The 27387-nt window shown below is 42.2% G+C and overlaps 1 protein-coding gene across 8 annotated transcripts in view; it reads left to right on the top strand.

The window, feature by feature from the left end:
* The window catches only part of hdac4 (histone deacetylase 4), a 243633-nt gene extending 217531 nt beyond the window's left edge, over positions 1 to 26102 (top strand). For all 8 annotated transcript variants that reach the window (XM_022680188.2, XM_049485360.1, XM_049485362.1 and 5 more), the window contains 5 exons: positions 8124 to 8242; positions 10590 to 10723; positions 19409 to 19493; positions 19587 to 19728; positions 20531 to 26102. In XM_022680188.2, the coding sequence (XP_022535909.2) occupies positions 8124 to 8242; positions 10590 to 10723; positions 19409 to 19493; positions 19587 to 19728; positions 20531 to 20570 (520 nt within the window). In that variant the 3' untranslated portion in view covers positions 20571 to 26102. The remainder of the gene's footprint in view (positions 1 to 8123; positions 8243 to 10589; positions 10724 to 19408; positions 19494 to 19586; positions 19729 to 20530) is intronic.
* The last annotated feature ends 1285 nt before the right edge of the window (positions 26103 to 27387 follow it).

Below are 27387 nucleotides of genomic sequence, written 5' to 3'. Positions count from 1 at the left end.
TGGACCAAAGATCTCCATTTTACTTCATTCTGTTCTAAAATAGCTTTCTCTTCCTGGTTTACGTTGACATATAGCTTCTACTTTGCACTCAAATAGTGCAATTCTTTAAGTTGCCATGATTTTGTACAGAACCATTGCCTTCACTAAATAAAAAAAAAACATTAAAAAACCTATAAAATGGGCCGTTTTGTGATGTTTTAATTTCCTCAGTTAACATTAACATTAGCTGGAGTTGTGCCTTTTTTCTTAGCTTTAATCCAGCAGCTTTACCTCCTGGTTCCTGGTGTGAAACCTTTACTCCCACCTCCCCTTCAGATCCTGTGAGCGCCCTGGCTGTGCGGTGGGCAGGACGAAGGATTGTGTTCCAGGCTGATGAGGGGGTCTGGGTGAACACTTAGTGATTATTAAGGGCTGATCTCTTTGGCTTTACGAGGCATGCTTTCTCTTTTATGAGCCTGCTCTGCTCTTCAGAGTTTCAGCTTGGAAGAAAAGCCAGGTGGACCCATGCAGATACCAGTCAGCTCAGCTTTGGTATAAATTTTTCACTGTATATTGGGGGAAAAAACAGGATGTACAGTGTTTTTGCTGCTTTCATTTTCACCAGTGTCCTGACTGGCTGCCTCTCCCAGTCTGCTTCTCCGCTCCCATGGAAAAGATCACACGGGCCTTGGCCCAGGTTAGGACCCGCAGAGATGAGCGTGAAGAAGAGAGGTTACGAGAAGGCCATTGGAGATTGTGAGGTGTGAGGAACATGTGAGCCTCCTTAGGGTCACAGTCTGCTTTTATTTGTGCTCATAGCATATCTGTGTGGTCCAGACAATGAATCATCCTCTCGCTTTTCAGTTTGATTCGCTTAGAAATCAGGAATGATAGCGGGCGTCAGCAGGCAGGAGGCAGTAAGACTGCAAATGCAAGCCGACAGTCTGCGGAGACGTAACGTTTGGATGGCGCTCACTCTGAGCATCGTAAATCTCAGCATCCGTAGCCTAATTAGCGGAGCTCTTTTCTTTTTCCCAACGTAGATGTAGTGTGATTCATGCATGCTTTTTAAAGGAACCGTTTTGGTGGAAAGAAAAGGACCATTTTCCTTGCTTTTTGAAAAGTTTTAAAATGTGGTGATCCACAATCCGTACAAAAACACTAAAAAAGCACCCTGTTCTGAACATTATTCTTGGGATGTTACATTTTTATATGTTTGTTTAAAATGACTGCTAGCTCATCGTACTGCAGTTTAGCCCACTCTTTAATGTTAGAATGATAAGAAGTGTTGTTACTGCGGACAGTTTAAGAGTTATTAGAAGCAGCAGTAGATGAGAGGCGGAATATGAATTGTTGTGCTTTTCTTGGCTGTCAGGAAGCACATGTATTATTGCGTAGCTTTCCAAAGCATACAGACATCTGAAAGGAGGGAAGAGTTGGGCTGAAGTTTGCTTTTTTTTTTTTTTTTTTACTGGATTCCTAATGTTTTTACTATAAACTGAACAACTTATTCTGTGTCTTTCATCCTAGGCAACGTTTTTGAATGAATTGAATAAATTACAACAGTAGTGATTTACATGCATCCGTATGCTGTACATTTGCATTTTCGAGGGGTAAACAGGTATTTTTGACTGTAGTTGGCACATAAAAGACAATATAGTATGGTGAACTTGAGGTATGTGTGTTTTGGGCCATAGGGGTTATAGAGTATGTGCACGCATCACCAAAGAGTGATGGCTTTAGATTTTAGGCGTTCCAGTGGGGGGTCCCCAACAGGGAATGTGATGATGTGAGCAGCTTTGACATGCGCATGGCGCTGGCACGTCTCTCTGAGGACTTCAAAGTAAGGCGCAGGGGGTTGACGGGTGGGTAGAGTGCAGGGGAGGGCCCTGGCCCAGTGCCCATCCCGTTCTTGCCACGATCCAGTCCTCGGCTCCGGGTTTGCGGCAGCCGTCGGCGTGCCTGTGGGCTGCGTGTACAGAGCCGGGGCTTTCATGTGTCCCGGGCCAGACGCAGGAGAGACGCGGGCAGACTTTGCTGTGGTCGGGCCGCCGCTGTTGCTGGCAGGTTGGGAGGCCGCAGGAGCGAGGCGTCACCTGCGGTGGAAAGTCTGACTCCGGTGGGTGGGGGGGAGCAGTGCTCAGCTTTTCTCTCTGTGCTAATGAATAAGTATTCTTCATTATTGCACATCTTGACCTTAAACCTCACTCAGAGTGAGAGCAGTCATCACTTTTTTTTTTTCTTCGCTCAGCAGCTGTTCGGGGACTTTCCTTCGTCCTGTTCTCTCTTATGCTTAGCCACGTTTCGGGCTGACCGCTACATGTAATAACAAGAGTCACTGTTGATTGTGAAAATATTATTGAGCATTTTTAGCTTGTTTTGGATGCGTCCAAAATAAATGACTGGCGCTCTGACCCCAACATACCAGTAAAAACTCAGCACTGTCAGGCTTAAGGCTTAAGGCGTAACCACTGGTATGGCTCTCCACCCCATCTCTACAGTACCTGCAGTACCAGTCATAAGTTTGGCCACGTGATTTAATGTGATTTAAAAACATTTATTTTTATAACATAATTTTTTAAATATAATTTTCTTTAAAATTTTTCCCCCAGCCTATTTTTACACAGCCTATTACCCAACCCACTTTTTATGACTACCCCGATCACTAGTGATGCCCCAACACCAGGAGGGTGAAGACTAGCACATGCCTTCTCCGACACATGTAAAGTCAGCCGCCACCTCTTTTCAAACTGCTGCTGATGTATTGCCGTGTTGCATCACAGCGCGCTCGGAGGAAAGCGCATCGACTCAGTTCCAATACATCAGCTCACAGACTCCTTGTGCTGATCGACATCACTCAGAGAGAGCAAGGCCAATTGCGCTCACTCAGGGCTCCGGCAGCTAAGGGCAAGCTGCATGAACAGGATTCGAACCGGCGATCTCCTGATCATAGTGGCAGCGCTTTAGACAGCTGGACCACTCAGAGTCCACAGCCATACTTCTATCCAGGTACTCAGAACATGTGCATCATCTCCATCCCTTGGGTGGCTCCAAATAAAGTGGCTCAAGAAAATGCTAGTCTGCAAAACCACATTAAGAAAAGATGATATACTAATTTATAGTAGTAGATCTGCTTTCTTTTAAACAATCCATTGTCATGATGTCACTATTCAGGATGGCAGGCACTGTATTTTCTATTGTAAATGCTAATTGATAAAGAAATTGATAATGTTTGAATATTTACTACTCTACTATTTTAATTCCACAATCCCACAGGAAGAACCATACATCTAAAATCACATTATACAGAATTGGGTTACAGAACTGGGTGGGATTTATTCTTTTCCCTCTGTTACATTTCTCCACAAAAACTATGGAGAACCTAACACATGGCTATCCTAAATCAATGAGCCAGCAGAGTATGACTTAGAAAGATGAGAACAGGCAGTAAATAGCAGTACAAAAGAAATGATTTAATTTTAGCTTCACACCACTCAACACATGCTTCAAACCACAGGGCAGTATTTACATTATTACATATGCTGTATAAAACAACAAAGAAAGTACCACTCTGGGAAATGCAAACTATGGACGGTGCTAAAGAAAAGAACACAACAAAACATAACCATATTAACCTACCTAAAGCCAAATTAAGTACAAAAGAATATAAAGAAAAGATACTCCCTAACTAATAACTTAAATACAAGGGGTAGCACCCGCCCTCTTACCTAGGGACCTATACAAACAATTCCTACATGATGTAAAAATGTACAGGTGCACCTATCTTACCTGTTTGCATACCCAGGTGGTACAGCCAAGACAGTGGCTTGTCTTTTAGCCCCAAAAGAGGGGTTAAGTTAACCACCTCAGAGAACAATACAATAAAAACAGGCTACAAGAGCATGTTGGCCATTAAGCATGCCGCATGGTCCTCTCTCTCTCTGTCTGCCATCTTGGTTCAGGTCCTTTTGTAGTCTCCACCCACAATTCTCTCCCATGACACCTGAGAGAGAGAGAGAGAAAGTGCCTGCACGTAACACCCTCATTCAATGTGTACATATACTGAAATGCCATATTTAGTCACTATTATTATAGAAGTCACACAATGTTCTTACCAGCAAGAACAGTAAGTACCACCTTGACCAGAGAGAGCAGTGAACCAGAAAACAGCAGTGCAGGTGTCTGGTGATATTGGGGCATGCAGACACCCTGCGGGCCTGTAATTGAGGCAGTGTGGTGGAGGAGAGCAGGATGGAAAGAATGAGTCTGGCCTGAGCTGCTGCTGCTGCTGCTGTTGTCTCAGGCTCTGGGCCCTGGGCCCCTGGCCCACCCACATTACACGGGTGCCATGTTCCTGAGGTCAGCAAAGTACAGACCCAGTAGCCGCCGCAGAACGGGTAGCGTTGACCACTGCCGCGAACACACAGCACTTACAGCTACGGCCGAGAGACGGACATGCTGTATTACATAAAAAGCAAACACGTCCCACAGCCACGCTGTTTTGGCACAGTCACATTTGTATTATTATACTGTATTTATTTGTATGTTTTGATCAGCTACACAGTCATAGACAAATGTTTTAATAAAAACTGCACATTTTGGTTTGTTAATCTTCTGTTTTGATAATGTTGATGATGAAGAAATTCTTTATTTAGTCAGTTAGGCACCACATAATACAGTAACTACCAACACTACAAACAATATCAGCAAAAGCATAATGCTTATAATTAATCCTGTCTTACATAACAAATTAAGCTGCACCTCAGCATTTTTACAATATAAAAAAATATATATATTAATATTTGTAATCTTTAAAGGTCACCTTCCGCGAAAATCCGATTTTTCTTGTTTTTTGTGGAATACAGTAGGTCTCTCCGAGTTGAATGTGTACACCTGCACATTAAACTGTTTTGCAGCCCCCATTGTCTGCAGGAGCTAAGCAAAGAAATCCCCCCTCCCCCCCCTCCGAAAAACGGGTGAATTTTGAATTATCTTTCTGCCTACGTAGGCAGAAACTCACAGACCAGCCCACCTTGGCTCGAGAAACTCCCAGAGGCGGAGCTGAAGCGACGCAACATCACCGCTCATCAGTTAGGAGGTGGGAGGCAGTGAGCGGCAGAGCGGTGGAGGGGCGTCGCAGTGCTTCTAGCCAATCAGAGGAGAGATATTTGCATGCTGTTTGCATGTATGAATATTCATGAGCAAAGCTGGAATCCGGTCATTTTGGACACACCCCTAAAACAGTCCATTAAAAAAGAGCTATACAGAGACACCTGAGCACTTTTTTTTTACAAAAACGGCTCACATGTCATTCATTCATACTAGAGACCACAACTAGACATTTTAAAATGAAAGAAAAAACGACGGAAGGTGACCTTTAAAAACTTACATTCCTTATTTGAAAACCAAAAGTAAATACACATTTGTAAATCCATCTTAACGTCAACAAATTTATTAACTTTATCTCGCAAATCATATTTGAACCCAGAAAAACCTTTGTACACCGACAGGTAGTAAATTAACTTAATGCTCTGTACATAATTTTGTTATTTTATAGTAAAGCAAAGAATCAAATTTAAATGTATGGTATTTCCTAATATACTAATAGTGTGTTAGTATGTTCATAGTAACCAGCCTTATTAATAATACATTTGGCTCTTTTTTTCTCAGAGGACTTCTGTTTTATGTCTTCTGTCGAGCCCCACACTTCCACAAAGTATGATAAGAAAGTATAAGTGAACAATAAATTATTATAAGTAGAGTAAAATTGAAAATATATTTTTAGATTGCTAGATTGACTTTGCGATCCTTCCTATATGTATATATATAATATACTCTATTAAATATACTATTGCTTACTATATTGTGTAGTGTTTTGATATGTGCAACACTCTCATAGTTTATTGATGCATTTTGATGAGCCTAGATTTTTCGAGAGCAAACAAACTATAGATGTGAAAACTCTGAAAAAGTTAAACTGGATGTTCTGCTGGTCAGTTCGAACAAATTCTACAAATGGCTGCAGACATCCTATCGTACAGTAATCTCACCATGTCCTGTAGCATACTTCCAACCACTATTTATTGGATTTAAAAACACATTCTTTATATTTTTTTACGCACTTCATATTGTTGTATAAGTTCAATTTTACGAGCAAAAACTCACTTAATAAATGTTTTTAAGAGTTTACATGTGTGCCCAGTCTATGGCCCAATACTGCATTATTATTTATGAACTGTTCCACAGCTTTCAGTTACTACTGTGAAACTAATGTGTAAGTTATGAGAGTGTGGAATTGAAGCCCCTCCCCTCCCAAATCCAGACCCTTGCACTTTTAAGAGGTTAAACGGCTCTGACAGTTATGAAATGTGTTCGCGGTCTGCGCCGGCGCATGGACGAGCTCCAAGATTCGATGCATCCAAAGTCATTATTAAGCACAATTGGGACGAGGCGATGGTGTAGGTGTAGGATACGTCATGCTTTAAGAATATGCTGAGCGCTGTGACGGATATTTGCAGCCTGACCTCAGCTGCGGTGTTTGCGGACGGGCCTCAGCTGTGGAGGAACTGCCCACATCTTAAGGCAAGCAACACAAAGCCAGCCTATAATCTGCCTACACCTACACTGCAGCAGGGAGCCGCTGTCCTCCAGCCAGATCCTCAGAGAGCAACTCCAACTGCAGCCTCAGCAGCCCCACCAAGCCCGGCCAGATCCAGTTCCTCCCCAGCTGCAGCGCCGCGTCCAACGCTGCCTCTTAATGGAGCTTAATATAGCCTCCCAGCTGGGTGTGCTTCACTGATGGTGGAGGCGGCCAGTGGAAGTTTATAGGCATAAGCTCAGCCATAATGTCCTCCCACCCGAGCGACGTGCATATCTCATGCTGACGTGTGCTCTGATAACCCTCACGCAGCTTGATGAGGTTCCATGAGGTTCACCGAGGTTCACCGTATCAGACTCTGCATCTGTGTGTGTGTGTGTGTGTGTTTGTTTTTTGGCTCTGTGTCTTCTGTAGTTATTTAATACTGTACGTGTTATAGAGTTGGTAGGACGAGAGAGAGGGGGCAGATGGGCGCATGCTTTCAGGCCGTACGCTCACTCCAGCCGTGCTGTCATTGGGTCGGTCATTCACGTCAAGCTGGAAGAGCTGTGGAGCTGTGTGTGCTGCGGCGGCTCTGGGCTGGGAGTCATAGCCTCACCACAAAATGGGCCGTTAAACCCACAGTCCTTCTATGAATCACACGTTCAATCTGGGCATGTATTTATTTTTTTTTTTTTTTCCCTGGGCTGAATTTTTTCTTCCCATACTTCCGAACATGTAAGCTGTGTGTTATATACATCCTTACCTGCATTTATTTAACCTGCAAAAGGTCTCAGCCTAAACATTTTGTTTACAAGAGCTGTGCATTCTTCAAGACTGTCCAAGAATTTCTCATAACGGGAAGCTATCCTTTTGTAACAAAAATTCCCCAAACAAGAACTGAAAGCTGGCTACAGAAAGTGTTTACAAGCTCTAACGCTTGCCAAAGGGTGTGTTACTTTACTCAAGAACAAACCAAGCAGAATGCGTAGTATATGAATGTACAGTGCCATTCAGACGTTTGGACACACCTTTACATTTTTTTTCCCCTACATTGTAAAATAAAACTGAAGACATCCAGACTATGAAGGAACACATAAGGAATCATGTAGTAACTAAAAAAGTGTTAAACAAACCAAAAAAATATGTGAAGCGTTTAGGTGCTCTTATCTGGGGTGCTGTTAACTTGAGGTTTCTGAGGCTGGTAACTCTTGATCTTCCTTTCCTGAAAATTTGACACAACCGATGCTCTCAAACACATTAAGAGGCAAGAAATTCAAGTAATTAACTCTTGACAAGTTCAGCACAGCTGTTAACTGCCTCGTGAAGCAGACTGAGAAAATCCCAGCAAGATGTGCAAAGCTTACATATGTAATACATCTATAAAATGTATAAGTTTCACATTTTCAACTAAATTACTGAAATACAGTAACTTTTCAAATTTATTCTCATTTTTTGAGATGCAACTTTATGCATGTTTTCTGGTGTTTTCCAGTGTAATGTATTGTAATAGGTAGAAGTATCGTTGACTTTGTGCTTTTGTCTTTTTCATTGTCTTGTTTTGCAGAACGGTGGTGATGCCCATCGCTAATGAGTTTGCTCCCGACGTGGTGCTGGTTTCGTCGGGGTTCGACGCAGTGGAGGGCCACGCTTCGCCACTTGGAGGATACAGACTCACGGCCAAGTGTGAGTACTGAAGGAGTGCTGATCTTTTTCTTTCCTTTGTTTTCTTTCTTTCTCTCAGACACGCTCTTCCCACAGTACACAGCCTTCCCTCTGCTCCTACACCACAGACTTCAGCACAACATGACAAAACCATTAGTCACTGTCATGGACGTCTTTCTGATTCTTTCTCTTTGTCTTTCTCTCACTCTGTCTCAGTCTCTAATTCTCTCTGTTTGTCATTCACATGCCCTCTCTTTATTTTCCTTCTTCCTCTCTTTAATCTTTTTGTTTGTTTCTTTCTTTTATATTTCCCTGTTTCCTGTTCTTTCTTTCTGTCTCTCTCATTTTTCCTCCCTCTCAATCTCTGTCTCTCTCTGTCATGTTTTTTGTGGCCTGTCTGTGTGGCCAGAGAGAGAAGAGGAAAATCACACCACACACCGCTCTGCCGCTCGGCTCGGCAGAAGGCAAAGGTTTATTTTTCCTGTCTAAAAGCTGTTATTCTGGTTGAATTTGTAACGTCCCAATGCCACAAAAACAAAGAGACCTTATTCCCATGGGTATTCAGCACGGCTGAGCCGCACAGAGACACAGAGAGCCTCTTTTTCTCTCTATTCTTTCTCTAACCAAGTGTTAGAGACTCTCCCATAAGACATTCCTCTCTCATTCCTGATCTAAGCTCCAGAGATTTGAAAACTTGTAAGAGACCAAAAGGTAACTTTTATCCTATTAGCAGGCCGGTCTCATATCTAAAACAGCCCTTTGTAGATTGCATCTAACAGCAAAACCGTACTTACGTACAGTATGTCCTTATGTAAGTAGTTAAGTGGCTGAACAGTAAATTAGAAACATTGTTGTGGTGTTTTTAGGGCAGTGTGGAGACCCAGGCACATGTGAAGACATGGTTCAGACTTCAGATGTTTGCCAAACCGTCCGGGCTGAGCTAATTTGAGAGATTAGTGTTGGTGAGACTGTTTGGTACAAGTTAATGTCATGAACTACACTAGGATCTTAGACTACTGCAGAAAAAGTTGTCATTTTAATCTTTTAATGTCACCTTTTAATGTCACCTAGAAGTAAGTAAGTAGGTAATATTTATTTATACAGCACTTATCCAGAGCATCTCACAAAATGCTTTATAGACAAATATATAAAAATAAATCAAACGATCTAAATCACAACATACAACACAGTCATACACTACTGAATAAACAATACGTTTAGCAAGAACTAGCTTGTTCGTCTTTTGCCATTTAAACAAGCTAACATATTATACAGCATACACATATTATAGAACAGTTAGTTCTGACCTCACAATCTGATTGGTTGAGAAGTGTTCTAACCGTATGGATATTTGTGATAACAGCACGGCCTTCTCACACTAAATCTGTATCACTCTGCGAATGCATTGCAAAATAATGGCATATATGGGTGTGTTGGGGTGTTGGAGATGAGGTGGGGTGCTAATAATCTGATATCCTGATTTCACTAACTCTGTTTTCACTGAATCCAATTCAATCCTAACAGCAGTCTATTTCATAATAACTAAAGTCTTTACTAGACAGTTATAATAATATGAAGCTGTTAGTATGCAGATAAACATAATCCAGAGTCCATTCTGGCTGATTTAATGTCAGTGAGACCGATCAGCCTAGTTGAATTTCAGAGCGACATGCTGTTGCAGCACAACTGCTGATAAAGTCCTCTAGCGGTCCAATGGCCTGTGACTGGACCCTTTTATCAAGACTATTGCGGAGAAGTTCACACACACACACACACAAGCCGCTTTACTTATCTGGACATTCACAGTGTTGAACATGTAAACACACTCCTACACTTAACTATACCCTTATCTGGACTTTTTATCCAGTCAGTGACCGCAAATATAAACCTAGATTCTGGTGTTCAGTGTTCTGCCAGTGAACCTTTTGGTCAGAGTTCGAGTGTTGTGGTCGGAACGCACTGTACTGTACTGTACTGTCCTGACCAATCACTCTGAAGGATCTGAAGGGCCCCTGAAGGCTTTGGAGGAATATATCAGAGCATTAAGATCAGCAGGCCGGCATGAATGGGGTATAGCAGGATGCATATATTCAAACAAAGATCAAACGCAGCCTGGAGCTGAGATCCTGAGCCACATTTATTAAAATTAAACCTGCCTTGTATTATACGTTTAGGCCCTCTAAATCCTAGGTGCCTTCCTTGCGAAAGAGAAAATATGATGTAATACCCTTTCTTTCTTTCTTTCCTTCCTCCCTCTTTCCCCGCTTCGCTCCGATTCCGGGTCCTTTGATCGGGGGCCAGGCGGCGGAGCCTTCGGGGGCCAGTTCTAACCCTCACCCCACATTTTTTCTCTCTCTCCCCCGGGCAGGTTTTGGCTACCTGACCAAGCAGCTGATGGGCCTGGCCGGCGGCCGCCTGGTGCTCGCCCTGGAGGGGGGTCATGACCTCACTGCCATTTGCGATGCGTCTGAAGCATGTGTTTCTGCTTTACTAGGAAACGAGGTAAGAACAGTCTGGGAAGCAGAGCAGAATAGTGGTGGCAGAGGGTGGAAGGGATTTACAGAGGTGTGTATGCTGTATATACACATGTATGGTTGCTGCTTTAAGTGTATGTTTTTACAGTATTATTGGGCTTATGTAACTAACAAATGATGAAGGATTCTACTCTACAAGTTGATATAACTGCATGCGTAAATAAATGCAGTTTTTAATCTTTATCTTTTTCAAGATTGAGTAAATCTAGCCTTGTGACCTGATCGAGTATGGGAGACAAATATGTATATCCTTTGAAATTCTGTGGTTTTCTACATAAATGTGGCATAAAATATGATCTGATTAATCTCACTGTTGAACTTATTGAATCACTTTATAACCCTTTCTAGCTTTATGTAAATAAACTAAATATACTTTCAAACTTTTTTTTTCTTTTAATCTCTTTGATTTTGTTACCTGTCTTTTCTCATTATTTATTTTTGCTAGAGCGACAGCCTCCTCTCTCTTTCTTCTTCCTCTTCTATCCGGTTGCAGCTCATTTTCTCTCCATCACATAATTTTCCCCTCTCCATTCTTCACATCCCCTCCCCTTGCTCTGTTCTCGGCCGCCGGGTGTGGGAGGCAGCTTGCAGCGAGTGCAGAGCGGGGGAGAGAGAGGAAATAACAATCGTCAAGTTGAAAAATCAGAGGTTAATTGTGGGAACGTGTTTGCCGCAGCCAGGACTGAACAAACTATCCTGTGTGATTCATGGCACACGGCAGATTACATACAATAAAAATGCATGCTTTTTTTTTTTGTTTCCTCTGAAGCTAATGGCTCGCATCAAGTATGTGTTTGGCTGCGGTGGAGATGAGTTCTGCCCTGGGCAGTTAGATCTGTATGCCATCATTGTTCAGGACTTGGTGGTCTGTGGTTAGAAAGGAAAGCACTGTTGCAATACTGAGTATATTCTTGGGTTTTATTGTGCGTATCTAAGTTTTACATGCAATAAAGCCTGTAGTCGTTTCCCCTGCTGTTGAAAGAAATTCAGAGTGCTCTCACATAACATATCATTAACGGGCTGGCTAAAAATACAGCGATAGCCGCTCGCGCTGGGTCAGATGGTGTGCTTGTCAGAGGTGCGCGCTAAGCCTAAGCGAGCGAATTTGCAGGCACTGTGTATTTTCAGAGGGACGTGAAATAGTGACCCACAGGCACACGCCCTCTTGGTGTTTGCTTTAATTGGCTAAGGAGAAAACCTGCTGAAGCCATCCACACTGGCCCAGAGAGGCCTTAAAGCGCAGCTAATAGCATCCTGTCCCCAAAGCAGAGCTGCACCGATCCAGGCCAACTCGCGCTGACACTCGTGCTCAAGTTATACAGGCTCCCACAGGTCTGCTTAGTCAGCCGCCGGGACCGGACCGTGCCGCAGAAAGCGGATTTGAGCCGGTGTTGTGCCAAACTCAGCACCCCCGCCAGGAAAAGCACCCCCTCTTGGCAGCGTGCATGAACTTCTTTTTGGCTTTATGAATGAGAAAACCCAAGAAACTATGAAAAAAACTAAGAAATAATAATAATAAAAAAAAATCATGTAAACTTCAGCCTCTCCCGTGAGGGACTGCTTTTCCTGATGGGGGTGCTGAATTCGGCACAACACCGGCACTTTCCTCAGATATCGAATAAGACGACAACTCTTGTTCCTATTGTTCCATTCTGGCTCTTTAGACAAGGCTGTAAATACAGTTCTGGAGCTGTAAAATAAATAAATAATTTAAAAAATAGAATAGAAAATAAAATAAAAAAGTGAGCCAGTTCCTCTCTACTGGATGAACAAACAGGACAATACTCAGACCCAGGCTGCTGGAGCTCGTAAAAGAGCTGCCCTGTGAAAGCAAGTGCCACGGGGTGACTGTGTAGAGGGTGGGCAGCCTGGGGCCTCTGCACCTCTGGTGAGGCTAGAAAAAAATAAGTTGAAAAAAAAAACATCCACTGCTTCCAAGCTGTCAGGGAAAATAGATCTTAACAGCTCTGAACTGGAACAACGTTTGCTTTAGAGCGGAGCTACACAAACCGCCAGCCTTAATGCAATAACCCTAATCGGTTTACCTGCGGCAGGCGTGGAGCCTCACTCTGGGGTCAGATCCTCGGCCATGGCATCTCTGCCCATCTCGGCCATCTCTGCCTTTTACAGTTAACCTCTTTAAATCGATCTAGATGTGAGTCTCAATTTGTAATCCTGATTTTTTTCTTCTCCTATGATCTGTGCATTATTTAACAAATTGTCCTAAATCGTTATCCTACATTTTAGCATTCTGTACTATAATGTGACCCTACAATTTGTGGTTCTTAAAAAAATAGACTTTGAACTGCCCTCTAGTGGATGTATTGCTTAACATCAGTGACAAAGTAAATGAGGCATAGAAGTATGTGGACATAGAATGTCACATTGTATAAAATGTACACATTTTACTTACTTACTTTTTTGTACATTAAAAGCAATATAAATGCGCCTTAAAGAATCTGCCGGCGAAGCTTAATGATAAGCCTAATGTTTAAAGGGTTAAGTCTCCCAGCACACAGAGAGGACGAGGGCGAGACAGAGAAGAAAGGGGAAGGGAGGAGAAGATCAAGAGTGTTTTGTAAAGAGAAAAGCAACCGCTGACCTCTGAATGCGTTGGTGCTGCTGTATGGATCTGTTTCAGACGCCTGCAGAGACCCACTCAGCTGGAGGGTGTAGCTATGTACTATAGAGTACAACTCTCTCTCTCTCTCTCTCTCCCTCTGCAGTAGAACAGTGTCCCTGCGGCACATATGAAAGCTGTTAGGCTCACACTTCATGCAGACAGGGTCAGTAACAGAGAGCGCAAGAGACAGAGAGATGAAGTAATCAAAGGAAATTGGGAATCATTTGAAGTCGAAAGGAAGCCATTGTCATAAAGCAGCACGAGAGTCGGGTTTCTCCGCAGAACCTCCACAGGATCAAACGTTCCTCTCTCACGCACACTCGGATACCCCTGACTCTAAAATAACACCGCAGTGCCCTGAAACGCAGAGCCACACGCACTCCGCACCAAAACGCAAATAGTTGGAGAGCTCGGCTCATTAGCCCAGTCCGACTGTTTCGCCGCCATGCAAAATAACCACACGCATCAAGAGCCAAATTCAGACACACGCCATCGATAAAGTAACACCGCTGTTTTTTGTGGCACGAGTTCAAGGGAATCCTGGCCGGGGCCCTTTCTTCGGTATCACAACAAGTGCGTATCGGCCGTGCATTCATTTGATGACCCGAGCAGGGAGTCACTCAGGCCTCCAAAAGCTCGTACTTGATAACGGATCAAATGGAAGGTAAGGGGGGTAAGGTCTGCAATCAGAATTGCAGGAAGCAAGTGTTTTATCATGATCTTTACAAAAGCTACAGTGTAATAGAGTTGGAATGCAGGCCAGTGGTTCGTGATGAGGCAGATAGAACAGGAGAGGGAGTGTGTATGCTTGTGTGCATGTGTGTGTTTGAGTCTGTACACACACACGCTAGAGTGTGTTGAATACTCTCGTGGGAGCACAGCTGCATCAACTAGCCTGAGCTCAGAAACGGCTTGTTTTGCTCACATAGCCTCACTCTGCCTCACACAGCCCACACGTTCTGATCACTCTATTAAATCAGTCCACAGAACTCCATAATATCTCCTCAAGCTTCAGGGCTGGAGCTCACGCTGTTCTACAAAGCAAAAGAAGAGCCATGGTTTCCAGCATGGCTGCCTCCTGCATGACTGTGGTCATTATATCGAGCGTTTTACTGCCGACTCCAGAGTGAGAAATATCCCCCTTTTACTGGAAGGTAAAGACGAGGAGACTCTGCTATAATGAGGATTGTGTTTCCTCGCAAAACACATTGAGATCAGGGTCCAGAATAACAGACTGACGAGAACAGACTCTCCACATTTGACCAGACCCCGCCGTGTTTTCTTCGCTCATCTCTTCGGTGACTAATTGAAAAGGTTTTTTTCTGGTGAAATCACTCAGCGAATGATGCATCAGATCTGACGTTAGTCAACTCTGAACCTGTGACTAATTGGCGAATGTGCGCAAACAGATGTTGCTCTCCAAAATGTGGTTGTTGGTAATTCTTTGATAAATGGCCTAATAGGCTAATTGTTACCAGTCACTGATGAGGTTATGCCCCGTGTTTACACAGTGGTTACTGTAAACATGCTTGCTTTCACCTGTGGACCCCTGGGTCCGGCCCCCACGTTCCGCTCGGTGGAAATATGCATGTCGTTCCCAAGGTCGCAAATAATTTCGTCCGAGGCCGCTGTGTGAAATGAGCATAACGTGGAGTAATCAGCTGTTCAGCAGAGCAGCTCTGGCACGTTCATCTGGAACAATAACAGTACAGTACGGTGCAGAGTACAGGGCGGGTTGAATTTCCTACAATGTTTGTCCTGCAGTTCCTGAAAGACTGTGAAGCACATTCCTTCAGAGCCTCTCGTTTGCACGGTATCCTCAGTTGGGTCTTCCTTTTTTAGGAAAACTTATTTAGACTGACAGGCTCTGTGTTACTTAAAGCAGGAGCACAGTTTTTACGTTTCTTGCAGTTTTATCATCCTAGCGCGTACATTACTTGTAATATCCTGTAAATATAACATATTACTATAAGCTTAGGAATCAAATATGTGAGGATTCAGTCAATTCTCAATTTGACTGCTTTAATAATTTATGCCTAATTCAGATTACTACTAGTGCATTTAGAGTGCTGGTGAATGCATTCAACACAGAGCCTGAGTAAAATTAAGTTGTATCTCTGAGCAGATACTCAAAAACATGTTGGTCTCATTTTTAATGCTGAGCATAGATTATAGAGTTATCTAGAATGATGGAACTCCATCCAATACTTATGGAATGAGAAGGAGTGTGAGATGGGTTAGGATGGTGATCATCTTAGTAATGCTTTTAGTTAGCTTAGTAAAGACAGTGACTCCAACAAAAGCAGTGTCAACTCTTTTTTTTAATGCCCTTGATTTTGGAAGCAGATGTCCCAAAGCAGATGTCCCAATGCATTTGGGATATTCCACACAGTGTATGTTGTGTTGAGAACCAGAGTGTTCATACAGTTGGGAAAATGATACAATTTTAAAACAGCAGCAGTAGCAGCATAAGGAACATTTAAGTTTTTATTTTAAATATCTTGAGATGCTACAGGGTGAAGACTCTTTTTTTTTTCTTTCAAAAAGGAAAGAGAATAAAAAGCCTCAATATTTAGTTTTTGAAAGGAAAGGTGTCCTGCCACTTCACGCTTTTTTTTTTATTATGTACACACGTAAAAAACATAGAAACTTTTGTGTTTAACACAATTCTGATTTGGCCTAAAGCTTTGCTAATATTTCTCGCTTGGCATGCCACAATATCTATTGCCCATGGCCTCTGTTTTATCTTCTATCCTTTGTCCTACTTCTATCACACAATCAAACTGTGATAGAACACTATATAACAATTAATTTTTTTACCTATACTGATCAACAGAACGAATGGTCAAATATATTATTCATACATACAAATCCCTAGTTTTTCTCTGAGCTCCTCACACTCTGACGAGGAGCAGGAACTCAAATAAACCCTCCGTGTCGTGGTGTCCGTCTGCAGCCGCCTTGTGTTTCATACCTGCCAAGCCGCTCAGAGCGCTGACAAGACCCATTAAAGTTTATAGGATCGCGGCACACCCGTCTGTCAAGCTGACGGACAGGTCAGCCCCCCTCGACCGGTGCCAGGGCAAGAGAGGGTCGGGCTCGCAGCAGGGTTTAAGAGGGGGAGGGGGCAGTGAGGGGGGAGGGGGGTGCGTAGGGTTTCAGAGTGGATGAAGGGTGTAGGAGCTGGGGTTGGGGTGAGGGTTTTCAGACGGAAATTTAGAAGATGTCTGGGCTGATTGGAGACTGGAACTGAGCCACAGAGAAGCCTCACAGCAGGAAGCTGTGAGTGGATGACCACCTGGTCTCACACACCAATACACACACACACACACACACACACACACAATAAAGTTGCAAATATTAGTCAGTAAAGATGATTAGTTGTCAAGAACATTGATTATGATATAACAGCATTCTAATTAAAGCTTGTAATACGATATTTATTGTTTTTATTTCCCAGTAAAAGAAGAAATTACGTAAACATTTCATGAGGCAACAGTGTAAAAAGGACCAAGTTGGAGTCTGCAAAATACACAAAAAAATTATTATTTGGGCAATTAGTATTAACCACTTTACAATCAACTGAATAAAAATAATAATTAAGTAACAAAACAATCAACAAAACAAGAGTTGACTCTTCCACTCAACAATAAAGAGTTTGCTCTTGATGATCAATAAAGAAGAGTTAACTCTGAGTTTAATTGAGTTTGCTCCCACTCTTGTTAAAGAGTTCACTGTTGATCATGGACAGTTCACACTTTATGAACACTATACATCTGACTGATCATACAAAAAATAACTCTTACTGTCGACTGGTTGATAAGTTAATGATTGTTCTCTTTGGATAGTTTTTGCTCTGTGATGAGTTAATTCTCTCCCTTAACAGTGAACAGTTCATTTTCAACACTGAACAGCTCACTTGCAGTAGTTGGAATCCTTTTTTGTGAAAGATTGTTTTTGTGAAAGTTTGCAGTCAAAAAGCAGACAAAAAGCAGTTTAGGTTGTCATGTTTCAATATATAACCATTACCATAACTTCAGAACCCTGAAAGAACCTATTTTTTAAGGCTGTAATTGATTTTTCCCTCCAGTTTTTTAAGGGTTCTATCTACATACAAACGTGCAATAAGAACTTATGCCATTGTGAACACAGTGTTTGAGTGACAACAGGCCTGGCCCAGTTGCTTTGCGTGTATAGATATGTGGCTTGTGTAGAAACAGCATTTCCACTGAATTATCAACCAAAATATACATCTAAACTCAGTCAATAAAGTGGTGTTGCATTGGTCCAGGACTTGCAAATCCCATCATATAAATGCTCTCCTACCTTTTTCCAACAGCCATGGTGTAATGGAAGTAGATTTGAAGGATTGTGGTAGTGTTATCTGCTACAGTGGGAATGGCACATCCATTAGTACTTGCAGAAATCCCAGTGTGTTGAGTGCCAGTGACTAAACAAGAAGCTCTATTGTCCTGCAAGAGAGTTCGCTCTGCCAGTCGCAGTCTTCCGGCTTCACTTCAACCTTACACTTAACTCTGCTTTTCCTCTTTCTGTCTCGCAAGGTGCTGAAAGTACATGGCAGATGTCCACAGGTCCAGCAAAACTCACACACTCACATCCTTCTATATTCTCTACAGTGTGTTGTTATGTATTGCTATGGTAATGGATCACTGTAAAACTCTGTCTTCTTGAAGGGTTTTGAAAGTTGATTTGAAGGGCTTTATGTGAAGTGACATTTGCCACTACTGGATTAAAGTATACCTGTGTCCAGAACACCTCTCTGTTCCAACCACATCCCATCCAGGCTCCTGTTTGCTTTAATTAAAGCAAAGCTTCTAGAAAGAAAAGCCAAATCTCTTTCTTTCTCTCTCTCTCTCTCTCTCTCTCTCTCTCTCTCTCTCTCTCCCTCTCCCTCTTTCTCTCTCTCTCTCTCTCTCTTTTCTCTTTTGTGCAGATGGTTTGTGTAGGGCAGAGAAAAAGATGCATGCCTTTCTTCTTTCTCTTGTTTTCGCATGAAAGTTAATTTTTTTCATAACTTTTTTGCTGTGTTTTGTGTGGTGTTGAAACAATGCAGCCCACAGCCTAAGGGAAATGGAATCATTCCACATTAGGAATGCATTATTGCGTCCCTGCTGCTCGCTCTGGGCTCCGGCTCTGTTGGCCCCTTTCGGCCGGGTTGGTCCTCGAGCTGTCGTGAGCTCGAGTCTTTTGTGTCCCTGGAGTTTGACAAGGCACAAAGCAGTGCATTATGGGCTGTACGAGAGCTGGACCAGGCTTGATCTGATTTGAAAAGCTCAGAACATCTGCGAGTCCTCACCAGGACATAAACACCTCACTGTGCTCACAGACACACGGCTAAGATCTGTGCTGATAAACACTGTACAATACTGTGATTAACTCTGCCAGCTAATCGCCAGGAATGGAGGTTACCCTGCCAGCCCCTAATATTGCTAGTAACCATGAATACTGCAGTATACTAATAGCTATTAGCTAATAGCTAATAGTGCAAAAAAAGCTGTGCTTTTTTCATACTGCACCTTGACCCTCTATCTAAGTAACTAATTCTGTAACTAACCCTGTCAGCAAACCACCAGCTTAAGACTCTCTCTGCCACCAGTATTTCAACCAATCCTGCCGTTTAAAACACTGCAACAAAATTTACCTTCTAATTCTGCTTCACAAGAACTGTTGCTCCCTCTCCTTATCTAGTCATTAAGCCTGTAGGTAATCAAACTGTGGTACAAATGCGGCACAATGCATGATCTACTGCCTGAAGAGTGTTTTTCAGGCTGGTATTTCAGAGTCACGGCACATGACTCATAGCTTTTGGGCAATTATTGATGTTTATTGATGTTTAGGATATTGATGTTTTTAGGATGTGGTGATGTCAGCAGTATTGTGGAGGCTGTAAGAGTGTTTATGGTTTTGAGACTGATGAGTAATACTCTGTGTCCTTGAAAACGTTCCACTCACAAAAAGACCATTTTTGCAGCATGAGATGTGACTCTGTTTCTGTACTTTCATCCACAGCTGGAGCCACTTTCTGATGAGGTTCTGCAGCAAAGGCCCAATCTCAATGCTGTGCGCTCCATAGAGAAAGTTCTGGAATCACATAGTGAGTGTGCTTTCAGTAGATTCCTCTTTTAGTGTAGTATCCTTTGTTTGGTGAAAAAACTAAATTTCTCATTTGTGATTGTGTGTGTTGTAGGTAAGTACTGGCGCTGTCTGCAGCGCGGTGCTTCGACGCTGGGCTACTCTCTTGTTGAAGCTCAGAAGTGTGAGACAGAGGAGGCCGAGACTGTGACCGCCATGGCCTCTCTGTCTGTAGCTGCCAAACACATGGGGAAGAGGTAGGTTCCTGATGTGTAGGTGAGCATGTCTGTGTGGGTGTTTTTTGTTTAAACTGTGTTCAGAAACCCATTTTTATGTTGATACACAGGGATATGGGCGTAGTTTCCAGTGGGGATGGAGGAATATGTCCCTCCCACTTTTCCAAAATCCGTTTTGCCCAATCTCTCCAAAGCTAAAACTTGAATTAAATAACTTGAGAGGATGGATGAACTTAGACCATAAGATGAACCATGACCAATACATTTTTTCCCCCCATTTTCTACCAATTTTTAATAACTTAGCTAAGCCAATTGTCCCACCTATTCAACATCTAGTCAGCTGTTAATCTCCCATATTAGGTGAAGCTACAACACAAGGAGGGTAAAGATCAGCACATGCCTCCTCCGACACGTGAAGTCCGACACCGCCACTTTTTGAACTGCTGCTGATGCAGAAGCATTGCCAAGTAGCATCACAGTGCGCTCAGAGGAAAGTGCAGCAGCGATTGTTTTTGATACATTAGCTTACAGACGCCTTGTGCTGATCAGCATCACCCTTTGATTGATGAGAGGAAAGAGTGCCATCTTACTCACCCAGAGAGAGCAAAGCCAATTTTTCTCTCTCAGGGTTCTGGCAGCTGATGGATGCATGACCGGGATTTGAACCAGCGATCTCCCAAGCATATTTGACCAATAGTAGTAGTGAACTTTTAATCTAATCAATATGATGCCAACATGGACGTCTTTACTTAAAAATTAAAATGTAAGACATATCGCCTTTAAAGGCTGTTAAATAACATATGTGTCTGTATGTGATGCGCAGGTCCGAGGAGGAGCCGATGGAGGAAGAGCCGCCACTGTAGAAGCACGGTCCCCTGACGACCTCGGTGACCTCCTTGGCTCACAGCCTCTAACTGGTGTGTGACCTCACTCTGCCCTCTCCACCCGTTTCATTTTTGGCCGCTCCCGGCTTCAGAGCCTCGTGCCTCGCGCCTCCACCTGCGGGGCTCTGAGCGGGTTTTCAGCACGGGCATTGAAACGGACCGAAGACATCTTCAAAACACTCAGAGTGCACCTGTCCGGAACACCTCCGCCGTTTTTAAGTCCGTCTCTGTCTGGCACGGGGGGCGTTAAGGGCCTCCTGCCTGTGTGTCTGTCCTTCCCGGACGCCTGCTTTCCAGCGGGATATGGACTCACGTTCCATTGGTAGATGTGAGACTGGTGCTTTTAAAAAAAACAAGACTCTTCTTTTCATGGCCACTAACGTCCGCATGGTTCCAGCTGTGGACTTCATCATGGCTGTGTCCTTTATTTCTGCTTTTTTTTCTTGTCTCTTTGTTGGTTTGTTTGTTTGTTTTTGTTTATTTGTTTTGTATGTTTTTTCTCGAGAGGGGAAAAAGTGACTGACTGCTGTTTCATTCCAAACTGCGACATTTTGGAAAGTTACTGCTATGTGCTTGCGAGGTGTTTGAGAGGAGAAGCCTGAAGCATGGCCAGGGTGGGAGGGAGGAACTGAGGGGATTGTGGGAGTTTTAGAGGAAGTGTGGAAGGTGGCTCGTGAAGCAGCCCTTCTGAATCCCCTCTAACACTCACGAGAGAAAGAGTGAGTGAGAGACACTGAGAGATTGTGCCTTTTGTTTTTTAAAGCGCTGGTGGATTTTTGGACGATTTGAGAAGAACATTGCCTTAAACTAGTTACATAAGGGGAAGGCCATTGGGTCCTTCGGCCTCCCCTCCTCCTTTTTTTCCAGGAGTGGAATGGCTGAAGGCCCGAAGGACAGAAAGCCCTTTGCATGTTTACCAGGAATGCCCTGCAGACTTCTGTGTGACTCACACACACATTATCATCCTTTTTATTGTCATTTTATTCAGTTTTTTCCATGTTGAGTAAGTTTTTTCTATACTTGCTTTGGACTTTGCGTAACTTCAGGATCTTTGGCTTTTGAAACGACTCGTAAGGTAGTTGCCAGCTGTACACAGGCAAACATTGTTGGAGCAGTTTTCAGCTGAATTCTGCAGTTCTGCTTTCAAGAGCAAGTGCAGGCCAATGTAGCTACTTGTTCAAATTCTATGACCAAAATCTCCATTATATCGCCTCCGTTAACTAGCATGCACTGTTACTCAACACCTTCCCTCGGACCAGTTTGAATGCTTAGTTATAGAAGAAGAAACAAACAAACAAAAAAAACACAACACTAAAAGCATGAGATCTGAGATTTAACCAGTACAAGTACAAGTTTGGTGCCAATAGCCACAGGCATATAAGAGAGGACCATTCAGAAGTTTTCTACGTGCAGAATTTTGTGGTTTATGAGAAAACGTTGAATGATCGAACTATTTATAACTATAAATTTTTCTTGTATTCCTCACCTCATTTGTTAAAATTTTTTGATGGTAATGAATGTCATGATGCTCAGATTAAACAACAATTATAAGGGCGCAAGCTAATCAACCAATAATAGCCAACAATATCCTTCTCAGCAGATGATGTGTTGTTTTTTTATCATTACTACTATTATTATTATTAGTGACATATTTGAATTATAAGGACAAGGGCTGGAAACCAGTTTAAAACTATACCACTGAGCCTTCTGATGTGCCAGCAGGTGAGATTCAGTGCTGGGAGTTTCACAGCTTCACGTTTTCTGCCGTTTGGGCTCCTGTACAGGCAGGACTGGCAGCATTAGCAGGTGCTACTGTGTCTTTGTATGCTTGCGTGTGTATGTGTGTGTGTGTGTGTGTGTGTGTGTGTGAGTGAGCGAGAGTGTTTATTATTGTTGGGTGACTGGATGTGTGTCTACAAGTGTGTCAGTCTAGGAGATGTAATCGGACCACCAGCCTGCAGCACCCAGACATACGTTAATGACGACTCCCCCACCAACCAACCCCCCCCTCTCGTAGACAGCTCTGTCACTCCCCCGCTCTGCACGAATCTCTCCAGCTAAGCACGTAAATTTTGGAGCAGCACATGTATGCATCTCAATCACCCATTTGCCTGTATATACACGAAGCATGCTCGCTGACGGCATCCGACACAGCCTTGACACTGATGGAACACGTGACTGCTCTGATGGCGGACTGATCTGAGGTGGTCTTACTTTGTTTGGAAACCCCCAACTCATGTTCAGCCTCTTGGCAACTACCTTTGACATTGTGACCACGGACTTTCTTAGGGTTATTTCTTGTATATTATCACGAGTGCGATGATGATGGGAAAAGTGCATATTAAGGAGGTAGGCATGAGTTGCTGTTGCAATTGTTCTTACTGTCTTTTCCAGTATACCCATGCCTCACATGACTACTCCATTCTGAGTTATTTGCCAGTTATGTTCTCGTCTGTATTTTCCTTGTTTTCTTCTTTCGCCTTGAACTTTTTATACTTCTTTTTTTTTTCCTCTGTTTTTTATTATTGTTATTATTTCGTCATTTTCCCTGTTACGCTCTGTACAGTTGACAATGTTGTTTTACATGCTTAAAGTTCTTAAGACAATAGTTCCTCTCTTAGAGAGCAGCCTTTTACACACACTCTGGGGTTCTGTGGTTTTCTTGGGAGGGTGAAATTGAGATGTTTCTACTTTGTATAATGATTCCAACAATTGTGTATTTACTATATGTTCTGTTCATAGTAGATTTATATATGAGAAAAATCTATAGATATATATTAGAGAAGATTACAATCACATTTGAGAGAAAAAAAAAACAACAAAACAAAACAACAACATCTTTGGAAGTGCAAGGTGATGCTCATGTATCCGCTCTGGCTGTGTTTAGCTCAGGGCTCACTGAAGTCTCTGTTCTCTCCTCAAGGCTGCCATTGGTTTAGAGCCGCAAACCGTAGCACTACACTGGTTCTAAAATCACACAGTCACCATGCACTTGGTTGTACATCGAGCAACAGTCAACAGAATCTACAGGCAAACCTACTGAAAACACAGCTTATTACACAGGCTTGCTTAGTGACAGTGCTGGCAGGCAAGTTTTCACATTGTTGGTTTTCTGTTTAATTTCATCTTCAGTGCCAACACAGACATTTACCTCCTTTCTCCTGGGTTGAACTGTAGGGGGACGGAAGGGCACAAAGTAATGTGGTTTGTTTATTGGCTTTAAAAGCATCTGACCAAGCTGATTGGATGATATTTCATAGTGTTTTATTAATCTGAACATGCATATTTCACAACAAAATTCAAATTTGTTTTTGGATTTAAATGGAAAGACGTAAACCTCTTCTAATGTTTGGAGAGACAATGAAGATGTTGAAGATGTTGAAAGGCTATATTTTAACAAACTGTTAGAACTAATCTTCCGGTATGTACTTTAGGCTGTACTTTAGTCTGCCTTGTTCTCACTGTGAGTTGGTTATATGCTTTAAAAAGCACTCAAACTTAAATAATTATATATTTAATAATAATATAGTATATTTTATAAAAACAATATAATTTTTAAATAGACTACTCCAGTTATATTCAGGGTCAATCCTGGTCCAATTATTTGTTAATATGTGCAGCTAATGATGTTGCATCTTGTAAGTAAGCCTGTTTGTTATAAAGCAGCATTATGTGAGTATTGAAAGTTGTCTTGCTCCTATGGTCCCCCTTCAGTTGAGAAGTGAAATTTACACTATGAGCTTTCACTAAAGGACACACTGTGCACATGCATTTCTTGTTGAGTTGAGAGATAAAGATATGTCTGTATATGATTATGCAGCGTTATACAGTTTGTGCAACTGTTGTTCAGCCCGCTTCACCAGAGTTACATAGTGCAGTTAGAATACTGCACAGAAACAGTAGGGAATAGCTCATCTCCCTGGTATAAGTCAGTGATTGTAAAGTTGATAATGTTGCTTTAAATACTTAAAAAAAAAAAAAAAAAGTTTTGTGTTAAGATAAAATGATTGTTTTGTTAGCTTGTGCCCCATTGTCCCCGACAAGTCCACCTGCTGGAGGAAGAGAGTGTATTGCACAACCTAACTTGCATTCTTACCTGATATTAGATTCAGCTCTTTTTCTATCATACTGTAGCATGCACTGAAACACCTTGCACTGCATTTGTTTGCATGCATGAGAGGTGTTACACTGATAAATACTATTATTATATAATAATAATTATTATTATCACTTATTGTTAAGTAGTAAGTTAATTACTACTAGTACTTCTATTATACCACCAACTAAAGTATAGTAGACCTTAAATTTCCATTTTGCTCCTTAACATTAGGAGCTTTTTGAGTAACTGCACATGATTTCTTTAAATAAAGGTGTTGCTGCAGCACTGCACCACATTTCCTCAGTGTTATGGAGAAGGAGCCAGTAGTAATGGTAACATTGCAATGACCGACTTGCCAACCAGAACTCACAGATCACTTTGCAATAACAGTCTGAACAATGGCAGCCTGTTTCTCTACGTTTCTGTCTTTCTTTTTTCAAAGGGACTTCTCTATCTGGTTTATTCACCCAGCTTCCAGATCACTTTCTTTACAAAACAGGAAAAAAGAAGAAAAAAAATAACAGCAAACATTCCATTTATTTTAATTTCCTTTCCATTTATTTGAACATCTGTCATTCCTGCTAATTTGCCATTAATCCCAGGCCTAGCGTTGTTTATTTGAAGGCCCGGGTGAGTTTCTGTACCCCTTCGCTCCACCCCTGTCGTTTTCTGCATGTTCTGTGTGTCGGCATGCCTGTCTGTCCTTGTAACATATTTGCACAACCGATGAGCACTGGAGGACGAGACTTTTCCAGCATCGGAGAGCCGCCGCTCTGAAACGCGAGCGCTTTCTCTTCTCTTCCGCGGTCAGGAAGCCGCGGGAAGAGCGATGCTCCTTGTGTCCGACAGATGTGCTTTTTACTTGTACTAAAAGAAGCGGAAACGAGAAAACGAAACGATTTCAAAACATTTGAATATTTTACAAAACGAAATGAAAAAAAAAAAAAACTATCTAGCACTTGTGACATACAGACAACAGATTTTATTGTATTTATGTAGAACATTGTTTTAGGTGAACTACACACTACATACATATTAGACTGCCTGTGTGATATATATAAATATATATATAAATATATTATATATATATTTTTCCTTCCTTTGGATGTATTTTTGGGTTGCGTGGAGAGCATCTGGAGTCATCAAAGGGCTTTTTCCAGATGTTTTGACAGGTATATCATCCTCAGCCTGTCTTTCCCTTTACAGCCAGTAATATATCTATGACCACTGTGGCTCGAGAGCAGGTCTAGGTTTACAGACGTAAGAAATGCTTATTATTTTTATCACTTTGTTTTTGATTTTTTTTGTTTGTTTGTTTTTTTTTCCTCCATTGTTACAGTAGAACTTTTCTTGGGACCTTTACTTTAACATTTGTCTTTGACATCAACTATAAAGTATCTTGTTTTGGAAAACCACTGTCTTGTTTTTATTTCACGGATCCACAGGAGAAGAAGCGTTTACACACACATACAAAATTAAGATGGCACAACCGTTTCTCTGAGGGATGCCACAGTCTATAAGGAAGTGCTGAGTGTGATGAACGTGTTGAAGGTATAAGTTGCTATTTGAAGTTTAAGGGTTGAAAAGCTGATAATCCAGGTAAAAACTGATGCTGGTTAAGCAGCTTGACTATACAAGACATGCTGGTCAACCAAGCTTGGTTATACTTGTTGTCTATCTTGGTCAGGTTCATCATCACTCAAAACATATTAATGCTGCTTAAGAGTTAGGCTGGAACCAACTTGAGCTTAAACAGAGTAGCCCAGCTGCAAGCAGTGAACGCAGCACAGACCCCCATGTAAACAGCATGGAGCAGAGACGGCGTTTGTTCATAACTGTGGTAATTAGCTTTATATTGCTAATATATCAGCATAAACTGCACCTTATCAGCAGTTTAGCTCAAATAAAAGGAGTATATTTGATGGCTGGGTCGGATCGAGACCAGATCTCATTTTCAGCACAATCAAACCACTCCAGAGTTCGTTTGGAACTGCACCGAGACCTGCTAGTGGAGGTGGTTGATCCTCACCCGAGTGCGATTACTTTTTCACAGCTGCTCAATCAAACCACACTAAGGGTACAAACAAACCAGAGTCCATTTAAACCAGACCAAATAGTGCTGGTGTGAAAACACCCTTATTCAAACCTAAAAGGATCTTTACCTACAAATCAGTGTTTATATTTTACAGTGCAAAACGGCTCTTTTTGACTTCGCTCAAACAACCCTTTGTATCACCTTTATTTTCACGATTGTTCTTGTTAACCTAAAGGGTGGGAAAGGTGTTTCTGCCGTCACTGTTTGTAGAATTTGTATAAATGGCTACAGGAGGGCTTTTTTTTTTTGCAACAATAGCTCCAGTAATGAAGGTCACTAAGCGACTTGTAATCATTCCAGCCAACCTTTTGTGATCTCTAATGGCTTTTAAATGAAGTTCTGCCCCCTACAACTTTAACTGCAGATGAAAATACATTCACTTGATTAAATCCTTTGGTTTGCGTTTTATGAAAACCGCAGTTTAAATCATTCAGTTCTGCTCTGGAAGTTATTGTTCTTATAACTCTCAGCTTTTGGCCTTTCCTTTCATCTGCGTGGCCTCGCTCTGTGATTTTGCAGAGGATGTTCATTTAGCTCGTTCCTCAAGCACATCGAGACCAGGGCCGAAGAATTAATAGTTTTTTAATTGGTAATATATATCT

Source organism: Astyanax mexicanus, chromosome 11, assembly GCF_023375975.1.
Source record: "Astyanax mexicanus isolate ESR-SI-001 chromosome 11, AstMex3_surface, whole genome shotgun sequence".
Classification (NCBI taxonomy): Eukaryota; Metazoa; Chordata; class Actinopteri; order Characiformes; family Acestrorhamphidae; genus Astyanax; species Astyanax mexicanus.
The sequence above is the reverse complement of the archived record's forward strand: the minus strand, read 5'-3'. Positions and strand labels throughout refer to the sequence as shown.